Here is a 16320-nt window from a genome sequence, read left to right as displayed (position 1 = left end):
TACAAAAAAAAATTGCTGGACCTGGCGGCCTGCACCTGTAATCGCAGCTAATCAGGAGGCTGAGGCAAGAGAATGGCTTGAACCCGGGAGGTGGAGGTTGCAGTGAGCCAAGATAGTGCCACTGCACTCCAGCCTGGATAGCAAGAATGAAACTCCATCTCAAAAGAAAAGAAAAGAAAAGAAAAGAAACATCTTACGGAAGGTGTGAGGCCGACCAGGCAAGTATTATCCCCTTTAACAGACCAATAACTAGAGGTTCAGAGAGGTACAGGGGCCTGCCCCAGGTGACATCCCTAGTCTGTGGCAGAGCCGGGTGTGAGAACAGTCCTCTGGGCTTGTGCTCTTCCCACCATGTGAGGGACATGTTGGGTGTCCAACAATGAACAGGACTCTTGCTGTCCAAGGATGGGAGAGAGAGAAACATGAAGAGGCACTTCTATGACAGCCCAGAACCCACTGAGAACACCAGGCACTGCCCACTTCATTCCTTCCACCTGCCCCACTCTCTGAAAGGAGAAGAGACGGAGCCACCCAGCAAGATTCTCAGGAGAAAAGCAGGGCCGAAGAAGAACCACGTCACAGAGGCCAGATGAGGCAGGGGGACCAGGCATGTCGGAAACACCTCCTGTGGGGCTGAACACCAGCAGAGAAGAAAGGGGGCAAGGTGCCAAGATGGGGCATGGGACTGCAAGAATGAAAAAGGAGTGTTCCCTGGGCTTTGGGGATAATGGGATTAGAATTCTTCTTTGGGCCACTCTTTAAATCTGACAGTTCTCTGGGACTGGACTATGAGATTCCTAACTTTTATTTATTTTTATTTTTTATTTTTGGAGTCTATAAATTTATTGAGTAAAAACAAAATCGATGTCAGATACATTATATTTGATTGGGTTCAAATTTGGCTGATGTCCAAATGCAGCAGAGAAGAAGAGAGGGGAGGAAAGGACATGGTGTTTCTGGCAAGGGGACACTGAACAAAACTGTTTTCCTTTAATTGTAAAAACGGGCATCACACAGCCAGTGTGAGTCAATTAACCAAGGCAGGGGACTCAATGTTTTATGAGCAGGGGGAAAACCAAAGTAAGCAGAGAACTTTCAAGAGAGGAGAGGGTCAGGACACTCAGAGAAAAAGCTGCAGCACAGGCCGGCTGGAGAACAGTGGTCGGATCTCCCGGGTCACTTGGGGAACACGGTAACCACTTCGTAGCCCTCGGGTGGTGCGACTCACTCCCAGGCATGCTTCTCACAGTAGATTTGATCCTCCACAAAGAAATGGCCCCTCTGTTTCAGGTTGGTGCAACAGTCAGTGCACAAGTAACACTCGGGATGGCGGTGACAGTCCCGCAGCTTCACGAACACACCGACAATTCCAGGGCCACATTTGTCACACATAGGCAACTTCTGAGCATTTCCAATCAATGCAGCCACTTTAGTGACAGGAGCTTTAACACTTCTGAATCCTGAGGGCTTGTTGGGATCCTCTTTTTCTTCAGACTCCAGGATTTTCTGCAAAACCAGGAAAGACACAGACTGTTTTGGGGGCTCATTCAACTCCCGTTTCTCCTGAAGCATCTTGCAAACTTCAGATTCTTTGTGGATGACAAGGCTGATTGGAGGCTGAGCATGTTCGCCTCTACCCCGCTGGTAGCAGTCTGACTCCAGGGCGTTGTTGAAGTTGGATATGTTTTCAGAAGAGTAGAGGCCAGCTGGGTTGTTGTACTGGTTTGTGATGACCCTGGCGTTAGTGCTGGAGGCAGGCGAGGTGGTAAAGGGCATGGAACTTCGGTTGTGGGCGCTTCCTATGTGCAGGACCTCCTGGGGTTCAGAGACTAAATTCATCTTGTATGGACGACACTTCTCTTCCTCCGTCACCAGAGGAGACCAGACTTTATGTTCGGATCTGGCTACAGTGAGAGTCATGTTGTCTTTGCAGCCTTTGATTCTGTTCTGAGCTTCCAAGTGCGTCATATTGCTAGAATTTTCCCCATCAATGGCTGTGATTACATCTCTGATACATAAATTAGCTAGAGCCACCTTGCTTCCAGGAGTGACCCAGGAAATGGTGAGAGGCTGCTCGAAGTCCTTGACACCCACGAGACGGAAGCCCCACGGGCCCAGGCCCTGGAGAACGAGCTGCTGGGTGGTCATGGCGCGGCTGTGGTGGGCAACGACCCGCGGGGACAGACAGGCAGGATGTGGCATGGCGTGCAGGGATCCCCCGGCAGCTCGAGATTCCTAGCTTTTAAATGTTACAAGCCCTGTGACTGTGATGTCCAATGTCAGTTTGGAGGAATGGGTATTTGATGAGTCTGTGTCAGTCTAGGAAGGCTTCTTGGAACAGGTGACTATTGAGCCAAGTTATAAGGCTGTGCTTCTTCTTCTCTTATGTGCATTGGAATTACCAAGGCTCTGATTCAGTAGGTCTGGGGTGGGGCCTGTGATTCTGAATTTCTAACAAGATCCCAGGAGATGCTGATGCTTTGAGTAGCAACGTTCCAAAGGATTATTGAGTTATCGGAATGAAAAGAGGGCTCGGTCTTTCGAAGAAGACATTCTTGGCACCAGGCAAGATAGAGCAAAGGTGGAAGGTAAGCCATACCATGGAGAGTAGGGTGTATGAGGAGGCAGTGGATGACACAGACCTTGCTTGAGGTGTCCCTGGCCTGAGAAGGGCCCGGTGGAGTGAATGATGGAACTTGGAGTTGCCTGTGCATGACAGTGTTTCTCAAGGTGGAACCCAGCTCTATCAGAACCCCTTGGGCACTGGTTGAGAATGTGCATCACTCCACCCACAGAACTTTGGATTTTTGGAGGTCTGGAGGGGGCTCAGGAATCTGCATTTTTTAAGAAGCTTATAAGGCAATTCAGATGCAAACCAAAGTTTGATAACCTGCATTAAGCAATTAAAGGTTTTCTGAGAGAGGAAGGACAAGATTAGATTTGCATTTTGGAGAGATGCTCTGGGTACCTGAGGAAGATGAGGCCAGGAACAGGGAGGCTGGGGAAGGGCTCAGGTGGTTATGCAGGCCAGAGAAGCTAAGGGCTTGCAACAGGATCCTGGCAATGGCAATGAAGGGGATGAACTCAAGAGACATCCATCGGTCATTCCCAGTGGGCTGCCACTTATGAGTATATGGGGGCAAGAGAAATGATGAGTTCAGTTTTGCCAAGTTTGGAGGATATCTAGGTACTGAAGTCCATCAGGCAATTTGATATGAGAGTCTGAAGTTCAGAAACGAGGACCGAGTCTGGGTATAGATTTTAGAGTCAGCCGCTTGTAGTGTATTTACCCTTAAGCACTATGGTGAACTTCATGTTGACAGCAGTAGGCTTTTCAGATCTTCCCAGAGACTATGGGTGGGAGCGAGGGGAGAATGGTGGTCTGAGTACTAATCCTGCCAAGAGTCAATGCTATTACCAGCAGTAATGTTGACCATAGTGTGCAGGGGCCAGACCTTTCCTGGAGCATGTCGAGCCCTGAAGATCTTGTGTCAGTTCTCCCATTGAAGACTTGCAGGCTTCTCTTTTTTTTTTTTGTTTGTTTTTTCAGACAGAGTCTTGCTGTATCCCCCCAGGCTGGAGTGCAGTGACACGATCTCAGCTCACTGCAACCTCCACCTCCTGGGTTCAAGCAATTCTCCTGCCTCAGCCTCCTGAGTAGCTGGGATTACAGGCATGCGCCACCAGGCCCAGCTAATTTTTGTGATTTTAGTAAAGACAGGGTTTCACCATGTTGGCCAGGCTAGAGTGAACTCCTGACCTCGTGATCCACCTGCCTTGGCCTCCCAAAGTGCTGGGATTACAGGTGTGAGCCATTGTGCCTGGCCCTTACTTGCAGGCTTCTTAAGTGATGAGTCCAGCCTCCCAGAATCAGCCTGGGAGAATGGAGGACTTTGTTATGGGGGTCTATCAAATCTTTCTGCTGTGATTTCACCTTGTAAGACACATTTTCACACTCCAAGGGTAACCTGTGCTGAAAATGATAGCATCAGCTTATGGAGCCCTGTGCCGGGTTCTAGGGATGGTCTCTGTCCTTAAGAAACCCCAACCAATTGGAAGAGATGTTGGACGTTTATGCTGTTGTGTGTCACGTGCATAGAAATCTATATAAAACTGGGGTTTCAGGGAAGGCTTAGTGGAAGAGGTGACACCTGTTAGATTTTGAGGGAGGAACAGAAGTTGGGTAGACAAAGTAATGGAGGTGAGGGAGAAGAAATATTTTAGGCAGAGGAGACAGCACATGCCAGGCACAGGGTCATGAACCAGGACATGGTCAGGGAACAGTGAAGACTTAGATCTGGCTGGAGCAAAGGCCTATGTGGGACAGAGATGGGAAACCAATCTAAGTGGGAAGGAGCAGAGCCTACCATGAAGGGTCTCATTGTGTGCAACGATATGGAATTTAAAGTAATCTTAAAAACTCTAAGGAGGTCTGGGCACCATGGCTTACACCTGTAATCCCAGCACTTTGGGAGGCCAAGGTGGGAGGATCACTTGAGCCCAGGAGTTGGAGACCAGCCTAGGCAACATAGCGAGACTCCATCTCTACAAAAGTTATCTTTTTTTTTTTTTTTTTTTAAATTAGCTGGGCATGGTGGTGTTGTCTGTAGTCCAAGCTACCACAGAGGCCAGGCAAGAGGATTGCTTGAAGTCTAGGAGTTCGAGGTTATAGTAAGCTATGATTGCACCACTGCAATCCAGCCTGGGCAACAGAAGCAGACCCTGTCTCAACAAAACAGAAACCCCCCACAAAACTCTAAGGAGGGGCAGTAACCGACAGCTAGGTGTGGGTGAGGACCAACCAGGAGGTTTCTGCAGTGATCACCTGGGCATGAAGGGGAATTGAACCAAGACAGCACAGGCTCAATCCTCAGCAACTTCTGGTCCAGCCACCAAACTTATCTCTATTTTGTCTCCTCCCCACGGCCAGCAGCCAGAACACGCCACCATCTCCTCTGGGCTTTCGCAGTAGCCTCCTGACTGGTCTTGTTGCTTCGACACTTACACTTCCTGTTCTCTGCAAGGCAGCCAGAGTGACCTTTCACTAATGTAAGTCATATTATGTCCCCTCTCTGCTGCAAACCCTTCAATCACTTTCCATGAATGGTTCTGGGAATAAAGTCCAGCTTCCTTCCCCTGATTCACTTGACCTGGCCCTTCCCACTTGTCTGACCTGTTTTCCAGCCCATGCTCCCTGTCCTTGTCTACACTCCTAACATGTGGTCTTTCTATTCCTTAAACTTGCCTGGCTCAGTCCCATGTTAGAGCATTTCTGCTGGCTCTTCTTCCTGCCTGGACCTTCACACAGCTGGAAATTCTTGCTTTTCAAGTTGTAATTTATTTCTATTTTTATTTTTTGAGACGGAGTTTCACTCTTGTCGCCCAGGCTGGAGTGCAATGGCGCAATCTCAGCTCACTGCAACCTCTGCCTCCTGGGTTCAAGCGATTTTCCCACCTCAGCCTCCTGAGTAGCTGGGATTACAGGCGCCTAGTGCAGCATCCAGCTAATTTTTGTATTTTTAATAGAGATGGGGTTTCACCATGTTGGCCAGGCTGATCTCGGACTCCTTTCCTCAGATGATCCACCAGCCTTGGCCTCCCAAAGTGCTGGGATTACAGGCATGAGCCACCACGCCCAGCCACAAGTTGTAATTTAAACATCACTTCCTGAGAGAGACTTTCCCTGACAACCCCCTCAGTCTCCAGGAGCTCCTCAGTCATTCTCCATCAAATCACCCTGTTTCGATTCTCTGAACAGCTCTTACTACTTTCACTTGCGTCCGTACGACAAGACCACCAAACAGGCTTTGTGTGAGCAACAAGGCTGTTTATTTCACCTGGGTGCAGGCGGGCTGAGTCCAAAAAGAGAGTCAGCGAAGGGAGATAGGGGTGGGGCTGTTTTATAGGATTTGGGTAGGTAATGGAAAATTACAGTCAAAGGGGGTTGTTCTCTGGCAGGCAGGGGTGGGGGTCACAAGGTGCTCAGTGGGGAGCTTTTGAGCCAGGATGAGCCAGGAGAAGGAATTTCACAAGGTAAGGTCATCAGTTAAGGCAGGAACAGGCCATTTTCACTTCTTTTGTGATTCTTCAGTTACTTCAGGCCATCTGTATGTATACCTGCCGGTCACAGGGAATATGATGGCTTAGCTTGGGCTCAGAGGCTTGACAATTACTATCTGGTATTTTCCTGTTTGTCTATATATTTATTTTCTCTCTCCTCTGTAGTAGACAGTGTCCAAAAATGGCCACGATCAAATCCTTCTCCCATTGTATACACATGCTGCTCCACTGTTCAAGAGGTGAAGTTTATTTCTCCTTCCATTGAATCTGGACTCACCTCATGATTTCTTATTACTTGCTTTGACTGACAGAACAAGGCAGAGAGGATGCTGTGCCAGTTCTGGGCCTAACTTTCAAAAGGTTTATCAGCATCTGCTTTTACTCTTGGAGACCAGCTACCATGTAGCAAGTCTGACTACCTCGAGACCACCATGCTGTGAGGAAGCCCAAGCTCTCCATATGGAGACAGGCCATGTGGAGGAGCACAAAAATGCTGATGTTTGACAGTATGAATGCTGGAAACCAAGGAATTGAAATGAGAATGTGGGATATTGGAGTTTATGTGTTTTCAATAAGTTTAGGGATATTGAAGTTTACCATTTCAGTTCTGAGTTTCGAGAATGTACAGGATATAGAGATGGCTGAGGTGGAGAGGAGACAATGGTCACCAAAGTTAAGGAGGTGAACAAATTTGAGGCCAGGCTGATTCACACATGAAAATTCAGCTTTTCTGTGGTGATGGCAGATCTGGCAGTGGGGAGAGACACTGGAAGATTCCACTTGGGAACTGTTAGAGCCACACGGGGGCAGGTGGTTTCCTTGGAAAGATCTAGTTTTGATGGAGGCAAACAGATTTCAGTCAAGAGTCTGCAGCCATAGAATGGAGAGACTGTTCACAACTGAACTGGGGTCTCAAGGGTGAGAGAGGGCAACCCAGGGAAACGGGTTATCAGGAAAGGCCTCAGTAGAAGACAAGTGAGGTGTGGGTGTGGCACCTCACTTGGGCTGAGAGTCGGGCAGAGTGCAGATTCAGTTTCACTGGGGGCAGAAGTAAAGGATGATTCGGATGAGATCACTGGGGAAGTTAACTGGCCTCAAGATTTTAGCTGACCTGGAGAGATAAAAATTTGGTTTTCCTGCCAACACATCCAGGAGGGGGAGAGTGTTTTCTGTTGGCAGTAGAATCAGCAATTGGAGACCTTTGCTCAGGATTCCAAATGAAACTCTGGTGACAGGATGCAGGGCAGGGTGTGGGTAGGCCCAAGTCGGTAAACACCCCACTGGCCTCGGGACTGTGACTCCGAGCAGAGGGGAGGAACAGGAAGCTGAGCCATGTGGTGGACGAGAACCAGGCTTGCCTGCGCTGCTGTACCCTGCAAAGCTTTGAAATTCTTAATCATTTACTATTTAATTTAAGGTTTAAAAATTAATTTTATTAATTTTGAATAATTTGACATTGTAAATAATTTTTGAACAAGGGGCCCTGCATTTTCATTTTTCAGTGGGTCCTACAATGTATGTAGCTGATCTTACTGCTATACTACTGTGTGCATAGGAAGGTTTCGAGAAACCCATAAAACACAGTGCCCGTAGAGACAAAGACACACAGGACACATTTGAACAAAGGCAGGTAGTCTGTGCTGGTTGAAACCCATAAGGAAAGAGGGGAAAGTTCATTCATTCACTTATTCACTGAAAACTTTGTTAAGAGGGAGGAAGGGAGGTCCTGCTAGTGCCAGGAGCAGGGAGGGAGAAATAAATGACTGTCATGGTCCTCAAGAAGCTCCTACTCTGTGGAATAAGAGAAATGTACACAGGAACAATGCAGCAGAGTAAGAGCTGGGATGAAAATAAACACCTTCCTTCCATTTCTTCATGTTAGGGGTACATGGTTTGTCGAAAAGACATCAAGTTAAATTAAGGTAGTTCTGTCCTACTACACAGAAAACTTACACATGGTTTCTATGAATATATGGTTTCCTCACAGAACACCAAAGAACCTTCCTCAACAGGAAACCTCAGTGGCTTGTTCCCTCTGTGTGAGGATGTGTTGAAAAGAACAAGGAGTCGATTTGGCAGGAAAAAAAATGCATTTACTACTGAATGTTGGCATGATCCTGTGTTTGGAAGGTCAAAACAGAAACTGGCAGTGCTACTTTTTATTAAAAGTCCACTTGGGGACATCACATGAGACTCTTTGATCTTATAGGTCAGGACACTGAGGCTTTAGGACTCCTGAGGTTATTTGGTAGTGAGGCTGCTGGGTTTCTGAATAAAGACCTATGATTAGAGTGTGATTTCCTGCCCTGCTTTCTGCGCTGTAGGTGTAGTCTGCCTCACTCAGCCAATCTCAAGGGAGGGAGGACCTGTGGCTGCAGTTTCCCAAATTATCCAAATTAGGACTCAAAAGAAGAGAGTTCTGAGGCCCAGCAACTCTGAGAAAATCCTGAAAAACATTGTGATAAAAAGGTACATCTTTCCTTAAAGCCAGAGCACTATGTCAGAACTGAGCCCTGAAGCTAAGTGAATGAAGGGCTTGAGAGTTGCTCTCAGTGGTGAAGATAAAATAGGTATTTAACCTTATGAATGATGGCATTTTAGCCCAGAAGAGTGGAAGGGACTTGTGATTCCTTTGCACCTATTACACTTAACACTTTGAGAGAGAGTAAGGCCAGCCCTAAAGTTCAAAGGAGACCCATCCATTTCCAACAGGCTACTTAAAAAAAAATTTTTTTTGAGACGGAGTCTCGCTCTGTTGCCCAGGCTGGAGTGCAGTGGCGTGATCTCGGCTCACTGCAACCTCCGCCTCCCGGGTTCAAGCGATTCTTCTGCCTCAGCCTCCCGAGTAGCTAGGACTACAGGCGTGCGCCACCACTCCCAGCTAATTTTTTTTTGTATTTTTAGTAGAGACCGGGTTTCACCATATTGGCCAGGCTGGTCTTGAACTCCTTACCTTGTGATCTGCCTGCCTTGGCCTCCCAAGGTGCTGGGATTACAGGCGTGAGCCACCATGCCCAGCCAAAAAAATTTTTTTAACTGAAAAAAAATATGCTCATTGTAGAAAAAGCATAAAACGGCAAGAAAGAGATAATTTTTAAAAGCCGCCTGTAGTCCAGAAATAATCATTGTTTTTTGGTATATTTCCAAACTTTCTTCTTTGCATGCATATACATATATAAATAGTTATGGGCTCACACCGTCCATGTTGCTTTGTTACTCTATTTCATGTAATACTAAATCATGAAAATTTTTCATGTCAATAAATACATTTAAACGATATTAAGTGCCTAAATATTCCTTTGTAGAGTTGTATTATTATTTATTTAATGAGTTGCCTATTATTGGAAATTAATGTTGTTTATAATTTTTAAAAAAAATTTTATTAGAGATGGAGTCTTGCTATGTTGACCAGGCTGGTCTCAAACTCCTGGCCTCAAGCAATCCTCTCATCTCTGCCTCCCAAAGTGCTGGGATTACAGGTGTGAGCCACCACATCCAGTCTGTTTATAATTTTTGGTGATTATTCTTTTTTTGTTTTTTGAGACGGAGTCTCACTCTGTCACCCAGGCTAGAGTGCAGTGGCCCGATCTCGGCTCACTGCAAGCTCCGCCTCCCAGGTTCACGCAATTCTCCTGCCTCAGCCTCCCGAGTAGCTGGGACTACAGGCGCCTGCCACCACACCCGGCTGCTTTTTTGTATTTTTAGTAGAGACGGGGTTTCACCGTGTTAGCCAGGATGGTCTCGATCTCCTGACCTTGTGATCTGCCCGCCTCGGCCTCCCAAAGTGCTGGGATTACAGGCATGAGCCACCAAGCCCAGCCTAGGTGATTTTCTTAATTATTTCCTTAGGATATGTTCCAAAGAATTTAATTGCTAGGTCAAACCTTATGACCTTTTAAAGGATTGTGATAGTGTGTCAGTCAGGATAGGTTAAATATTGTAACAGACATAGCCAAAATCTCAGTGGCTTAACAGAATAAAGATGTATTTTCTCTTTTATGTCACAGTTCAACACAAGTCATTGGTTGGGAGTAGAGGGCACTCTGCATGGTCGTCTGGAACCAGGGTTTGCCTACATGATGGGTCTCCATTTGCCACCAGCCTTGGACGTCTCCACTGGATGCTCTGATTTCACCTGATAAGTAAAGGGAGAGAGAGAGAGAGAGAGAGAGAGCATGGAGAATTACACAGGTAGTTTTAGGGTCAGGCCTGGCAGTGACTCACATCGCTTCCTCTGCCCACCTTCCAATTGTCCAGAACTCAGTCACATGACTGCTCCTAACTGCAAGGGAGGCTGGGAAGTGTAGTCTTCCTGAGTGTCCAGGAGGAAAACAAGAGTGTAATGGACCCAGAATAAGCATAGTCTCTGCCTCAAACATTACCAAGTGGCCAATCAGCAATGTTTTTCCAGTTATTTATTTTGAGACAGAGTCTAATTCTGTTGCCCAGGCTGGAGTGCAGTGGTGTGAGCTCAGTTCACTGCAACCTCTGCCTCCCAGGTTCAAGCGATTCTCTACCCTAAGCCTCCCGAGTAGCTGGAATTGCAGGTGCACTCCACCACACCCAGCTAATTTTTGTATTTTTAGTAGAGACAGGGTTTCTCCACGTTAGACAAGCTGGTCTTGAACTCCTGGCCTCAACTGATTCCCCACCTCAGTTTTTCCAGTTTATATTCCCAACAGCAGGGTATGAGGATTCCTATTTTCCTATTCCCTCAATAATTAAGGTGATGATGCTCTTTCTGTTGTTTTTTATAGATCTGCATGGAACAATGCTGCTTCTCTGCATGACTAGAGTTTGTTTTCTCTTTGAAGATAATCTCACTAGGATCAAGACCATACCTGCTGGAGAGTCAGGACTCTGGATTTCTGATTGTTTTCAGGACAGCTACCCTCATCCTAGGCTGATCTGAGTTTCTGGGTCTTTCTCTGCCTGTTCTTTCCTCTCCCCTTCCCTTCCCTGCTGCAGAAAGTGTTTTATGTGGGTGTCAGCAACATCAGGACCTTTCAAGCCCCTTGCCCCAGTATCATCCCTGAATGCAAAACTCACTCAGAGGAAAGAGATTCGAGCTCTGCTTTTCCTCTGCCACCTCAGGTGTGTTCCAGCTTACAAGACACTTTCACAGAAAAAAAGTTCAGGGAATGGAATTGGAAGGCAAAAATAGCTGCTCGATGCGGACTTGGCACATTGACTTTGACCAAATCATCCAGCGCCTCGTCCTTAGTACTCTGGTGTCCACAGAATAATCCTCGCGCACTGAGTAGTGGAAGTCAGGAGGAGTAAACTGCCTAGATGTCATGAAGGGAAAGCAATGCACAATAGACTTGTGCAGAATCTATTCCTGTCCGTTTCCCTGTGAATCCAGGTTGCTGAACACTGGCCGATGTCTGAGCTGTGGTTTCCCCCTGGATTTGAAATGTAGTTACTAGAAGACAATGCTTTTGAATGGCTTCTTGGCCGTGACTTTCACAGGGCCTGCTGGTTGTTGCCTGATGATTGTTTGATAGGCCTAGCCCCTTGGCAAAGCAATGTTTCATTTGCAAAACTACGCTTGTCCAGTGCCTCCTGGGAACTGAAAGCCTGGCATCAGCAGAGGAACGCAAATTGGGCAAATCACGGATCTCCCAGGCATGCATTGCTTGGGGGCCATGGCACACAGCACTGCTAAAAGTCTAGGACAATCTATGTGTTTTAGGAGCAAACCGGTGCCTTGCACTTCTAAGCTGTATCCTTTGCTCCCTCCCTGAGAGGCAGCCGTGTGCTCTGGGCTTTCTAGGTAAGTGACTCACACCAACTATAAGCCTGGCTTATGACCTAGAAAAGGAAACAGGAAGTGGCTTAGAGACATAAAGAGCACAGCCCAGAAGGGGCTGCTGTGGAATTCTCCTCAGATGAGACGGAGTCCAGTGGGCAGAGGGGCAACTTAGCACCCTCTCTTTCCCCATGTTACCGCGATGCTCTTGGCAGGGACCATTTGATGGGGATTCGGATGTCTTCCTGGGGTGGTGAGCAGGGGTGAGGGAGGGGGAACTGCTGCTGGGTCAGTAGCTCCTCTCCAGAGTGAGCCCATCTGTGGAATGCCATGCCCCTTCTCTATCCCATCTTTGCAAGTGGGCTTGGGTTCTTGGGATGAGTTCATCAGGCCTTATAAATGCAAACTGTGCAGAGGTGCCTCCAACAAGAAAAACCAGTCTCTGGCAGGGCCCCTAAGGGCAGGATTCTGGAGAGGCCGCCCTGTCCTCAGTTTGGCCCTGGGACATTCTGGCCGAAAGTAGGATGGCTGCGGCAGAGGGAGGAGAGGGGCCTCCCTGTTGATGGAGGCCACCATGTAGGGCTTCACTATGCTTCCCTTTCTGGCTCTCCCAGGGAGGAAGGGTGGCTGGCAGCTGGCGGCAGGGCTTGTGAAGGCTTAGCCCTGGGCCTGGTCCTGCTTCTCTTAGAGGTGGCTGGTTGTGCAATGGCATCCTGGCTGCTCCTCTTGGAGCCCTATGACCACAGTTCCAGGCTCCATCCCCATTTCTCACCGCCGGTGGTGAGAAATGGAATTTTTTGTTTTGTGTTTTTATGCTGTTCCCATAACACCCAGCACCAGTCCCCAAGGATGAGTGCTGAAGATCCATAGCCATGGCAGGGCAGGGCCTAGGTACTGAAGGAAGATCCCACTCAGAGTTCAGTTCCACCCACTGCAAAATGCCCTCCGAGGACCCTCACTAGACCAGTTCCTCAAAGTGCGGTCCGCAGGCTGCCATCAGCGGAATCACGGGGTGAGGAAGGGGCTGTTAAAAACACGGGTTCTTGGCCCCATCTGCAGACCTCCAGAATCTAACCCTCTCAGGGAAAGTCCTGGAAATCTGTGTATCTAGAAGCACTTTCTTCCCCAGGTTGGCCAGCTCAGAAATGTCTAAAAACTTTTCTCAATACCAATCCTGGTCTCATTTATTATCCTTCTCATGAAAATGATTTGCTTCCTTTCAGCCTTGTATGACCTCTGAAAATATGACCTGAAGCAGATGGATGCACTCACATAAGAAACATCACCTGTGGCCTTCACTGGTAAGCATGGATTGCTGTTTTCAATCAGGGGCTTTGAAGGAAGACACCTTTGATCATCAGGCTGCCTCTACTTTTCACTGAGTTGTCACTATTAAATGCCCTTCCCTGGCTTTGCTTTCTCTCTTCTCCACCAGAAAATGGGCCTGCTGCTCTAAGAAGTTGGGCTCTTGGAGTTCTCTAGCACAGGGGCCATGAAAATCAATGACTTCCTTGTTTGCTGAGGGAGCAGAGGTAGAATCTCTTGGTGTTTCCACAGAGAAAACACTGACCGTGAAGAGCCAAGAAAGATGACATGATGAAGCCATCAGGGGAAGCACCAAACATCCTCAACTCTGCTCACCCATGGTTTTCTCCCGCCCTCCCAGAGCTCCTCCTGTGTGAGTAATGCAGTGTGTGCTGGTGCAGTGTCTCACTGAAAAAAGAAAGAAACCCTGATTTGCAGCATTGGCCAATTTCTGTAGTGTAAATACTCCCACCATAGCAGATTTCAGGTTACCAAGGGTTTCACAACTGGTTCACAACTCTTGACTGTAATGACCAGCTCATGCAACTCCAGCATCTCATCATCTCCGCCCTGTCCCAGAAAATCCCCACATCACACCCAGGCTGAATATCACTTTCAGCTTCTCAGTCAGAAGGAGAAGTGGTTAACTATGCCAGGATGGTAATGACTAAATATCAGAATGGTGAGTGTGGAGGGTCAGGATATCTGCCAAATTGGAGATGACTCTTCACTTCTCAATCTTGGTGTCTCATCTGGGGAAGTTGGAGGGAGACATGCACAGCTTCTCATGAACAGTCCTGGAAGCCCTTACCCCAAGGCCTCATGGGGCTGTCTCCAGGGCTTGCTCTTTGTCACTCTCTCCTTTAAAAGCCTGTCATTCATTGCCAGAGAACAGAAGGCTCCATCCTAAGGCCAAGTTGAAAACGGTAGGCTTGGGAGCTGTCTAGACTCTGGGTCCTGGCTTTTGTCTTGGCTGGTGTCAAAATGAACTCTTTAAAAACTGGCCTCAGGAAGATTCCCCATCCAACTCTGAACAGCCTGGACTGATCTTTTTCTGATTTTTAGGGGTCTTGTGAACAAGAGTCAGGTAGGCGGGCAGCTCTTGTAAAGCTGAACATAACCAAATTTGTCCATAGCCTGTGACAGCAAAGATCACAAAACTCTTCCCTCCCCTTTAGGGCCTGGGAGTGACGCCGAACCAAGGGGAGGATAGTGACCTATTTTATCTCCCAAACATTGGGCAGCCAGTTGCATTTGCAGATTTAAAATCCACCCACACTACTGCAGTTTCTGTTCTCCTGCCCCCACCGAGCATACTTCTGGCTGGAGCTGGTTTTGTAAAGTGGAGTTGGCTGTGGGTGTGGGAGTCCTCCTCGGAGAGCCTGGTCTGACAGCCCCAGTCAACAGCCCTCCCATGGGCATTTGGGCTGCTCCAGTCCCGGCAGGTGCACAGCTCAGGGGAATCTGGTTTTGTCTTGGTCTCAGCCAGGGAAGTCTAGTTAAAGAAAGAAAAGGTTGGCCGGGTGCAGTGGCTCACACCTGTAATCCCAGCACTTTGGGAGGCTGAGATGGGCAGATCACGAGGTCAGGAGTTTGAGACCAGCATGGCCAACATGGTGAAACCCCGTCTCTACTAAAAATACAAAAATTAGCTGGGCGTGGTGGCAGATGCCTGTAATCCCAGCTACTTGGGAGGCTGAGGCAGGAGAATCGCTTGAAACCAGAAGGTGGAGGTTGCAGTGAGCCGAGATCGCGCCACTGCACTCCAGCCTGGGCAACAAGAGCAAAACTCTGTCTCAAAAAAAAAAAAAAAAAAAAAAAAGGTCTCGGTGGAAATGGCCTTGAATTTGGGGTCTCTCTCATATTCTAATCACTCAATCACTTAACAAATACTTATTGAGGGCCTACTAGGTGCCACACAGTGGAAGACAGTGGAGGGTGAAGCAGAGTCTGCCCTCAGGGAGCTTACAGTTTAGATTACAGGCAAGACAGCCCTTACACACATAATTCCAGATGAGTCAATAATGACCAGGGTGCAGAGGCTTTGAAGCAGAAGTATAAGGTGCAATGGGAGCATAAAACAGGGAAGCCTAATGCAGACTGAGGGGCCTGAGGAGGGTTCCTCGAGAAAGTGAGGTTGAAGCTGAGAACCTGAGGAGTGGTTTTCATGCAGTGCAATTGAAGGTTGAAAGGGAAGATCCTCCAATGCACAAAGAATTCATGCTTCAGAAACATTCTCTTCCTGAGGATACATTTGGGAATTCAGGTAGAAATTAACTGTCTTGCCTTCATATACAGTGTAGTGGAGACCACTGTAGGTCTCCAACTTTTTGTCTTTTCTTAATAACAAGTCCCCAGTTTTTGCTAGGTACATAGCTACCCAGAGAAAAGATTATGTGGCCACCTTACTATGTTCTGGCCAATGAGATGTCAGCAGAGGTAATGTGCGGGGCCTCTGAGAAGGCTCTTTCCTGCTACCTGGTACCTGGCTGGAGGCTGAAAAGCCATTAGGGACCATGAGGAGACATGCTAAGGTTGGAGGGTCAGCGTATTACATGGAGCCTCCTTTCCTGATGGCCTTGGGCTGCCATACCAGCTCTGGATTGCCTAATTCCCGACTTCTTTTGTAAAAGGGAGAAATAAATGTCAATTTATTAAAAAGCATCTATTATTTTGACATTTTCTGTCATACACAGCCAAATATAATCCTAACTACTATACACAGCTTCTTTTCAGCTTAATGAAAAGATCATTGTTCTGCACTACACATAAATTACCTATTTTATAGAGAAGTCTGTGATTACAATAGCTATTTTCCCAGCCTCCTTCATCACCTCTTTGATCCCCTTATCCTCCCCTCGGCCCTGCACCTCCTCTCTTTCCTGACTCCCACACCAGAGCTAGGCCTGCCCTGGGCACTTTTGCCTCCAGGAATGAATGAGGCTCACAGCCCGAAGGTGCTCCAAGTCTTGGCTACCTTCCCTCAGTGGCTGCCCTGTCAAAGGTCCTGCCGCAGGGAATCACACAAAGTCCAGCAAAGCAACTGGTCTTTCCTGTCCATTCTCACCCTTCCCAAGAAAGTGTGAAGAGTTACAATACTCAGGCAGAGCTGGAAAAATCGTACCCTTTTAGAGAATCCACAAGAATGATTGGAGGTGCTTTCATTGACCTGCCCTGCCTTGGGTTTTTCAAGCTACACAGAT

At 47.7% G+C, this 16320-nt stretch overlaps 1 protein-coding gene and 1 long non-coding RNA gene across 2 annotated transcripts; one reads left to right on the top strand and one right to left on the bottom strand.

Annotated features, from left to right (window-relative positions):
* Nucleotides 1–1224: 1224 nt before the first annotated feature.
* LOC101135147 (PDZ and LIM domain protein 1-like) lies at nucleotides 1225–2148 on the bottom strand. Its single transcript, XM_055361455.2, has one exon. The coding sequence runs from the start codon at nucleotides 2146–2148 to the stop codon at nucleotides 1225–1227; it is 924 nt and encodes a 307-aa protein (XP_055217430.2).
* A 9829-nt stretch (nucleotides 2149–11977) lies between these two features.
* On the top strand, nucleotides 11978–14579 carry LOC129526649 (uncharacterized). Its single transcript, XR_010130878.1, has 3 exons — nucleotides 11978–12065; nucleotides 13036–13113; nucleotides 13248–14579. It is a non-coding gene; the product is annotated as an uncharacterized lncRNA (long non-coding RNA).
* Nucleotides 14580–16320: the final 1741 nt, after the last annotated feature.

The sequence above is a fragment of the Gorilla gorilla genome, chromosome 15 (genome assembly GCF_029281585.2).
Source record: "Gorilla gorilla gorilla isolate KB3781 chromosome 15, NHGRI_mGorGor1-v2.1_pri, whole genome shotgun sequence".
NCBI classification, from domain to species: Eukaryota; Metazoa; Chordata; class Mammalia; order Primates; family Hominidae; genus Gorilla; species Gorilla gorilla.
The sequence above is the reverse complement of the archived record's forward strand: the minus strand, read 5'-3'. Positions and strand labels throughout refer to the sequence as shown.

Bases quoted from the DNA above. Each gene is read 5' to 3' on its own strand.
- LOC101135147 (XM_055361455.2), bottom strand. From the start codon at position 2,148: ATGACCACCCAGCAGCTCGTTCTCCAGGGCCTGGGCCCGTGGGGCTTC.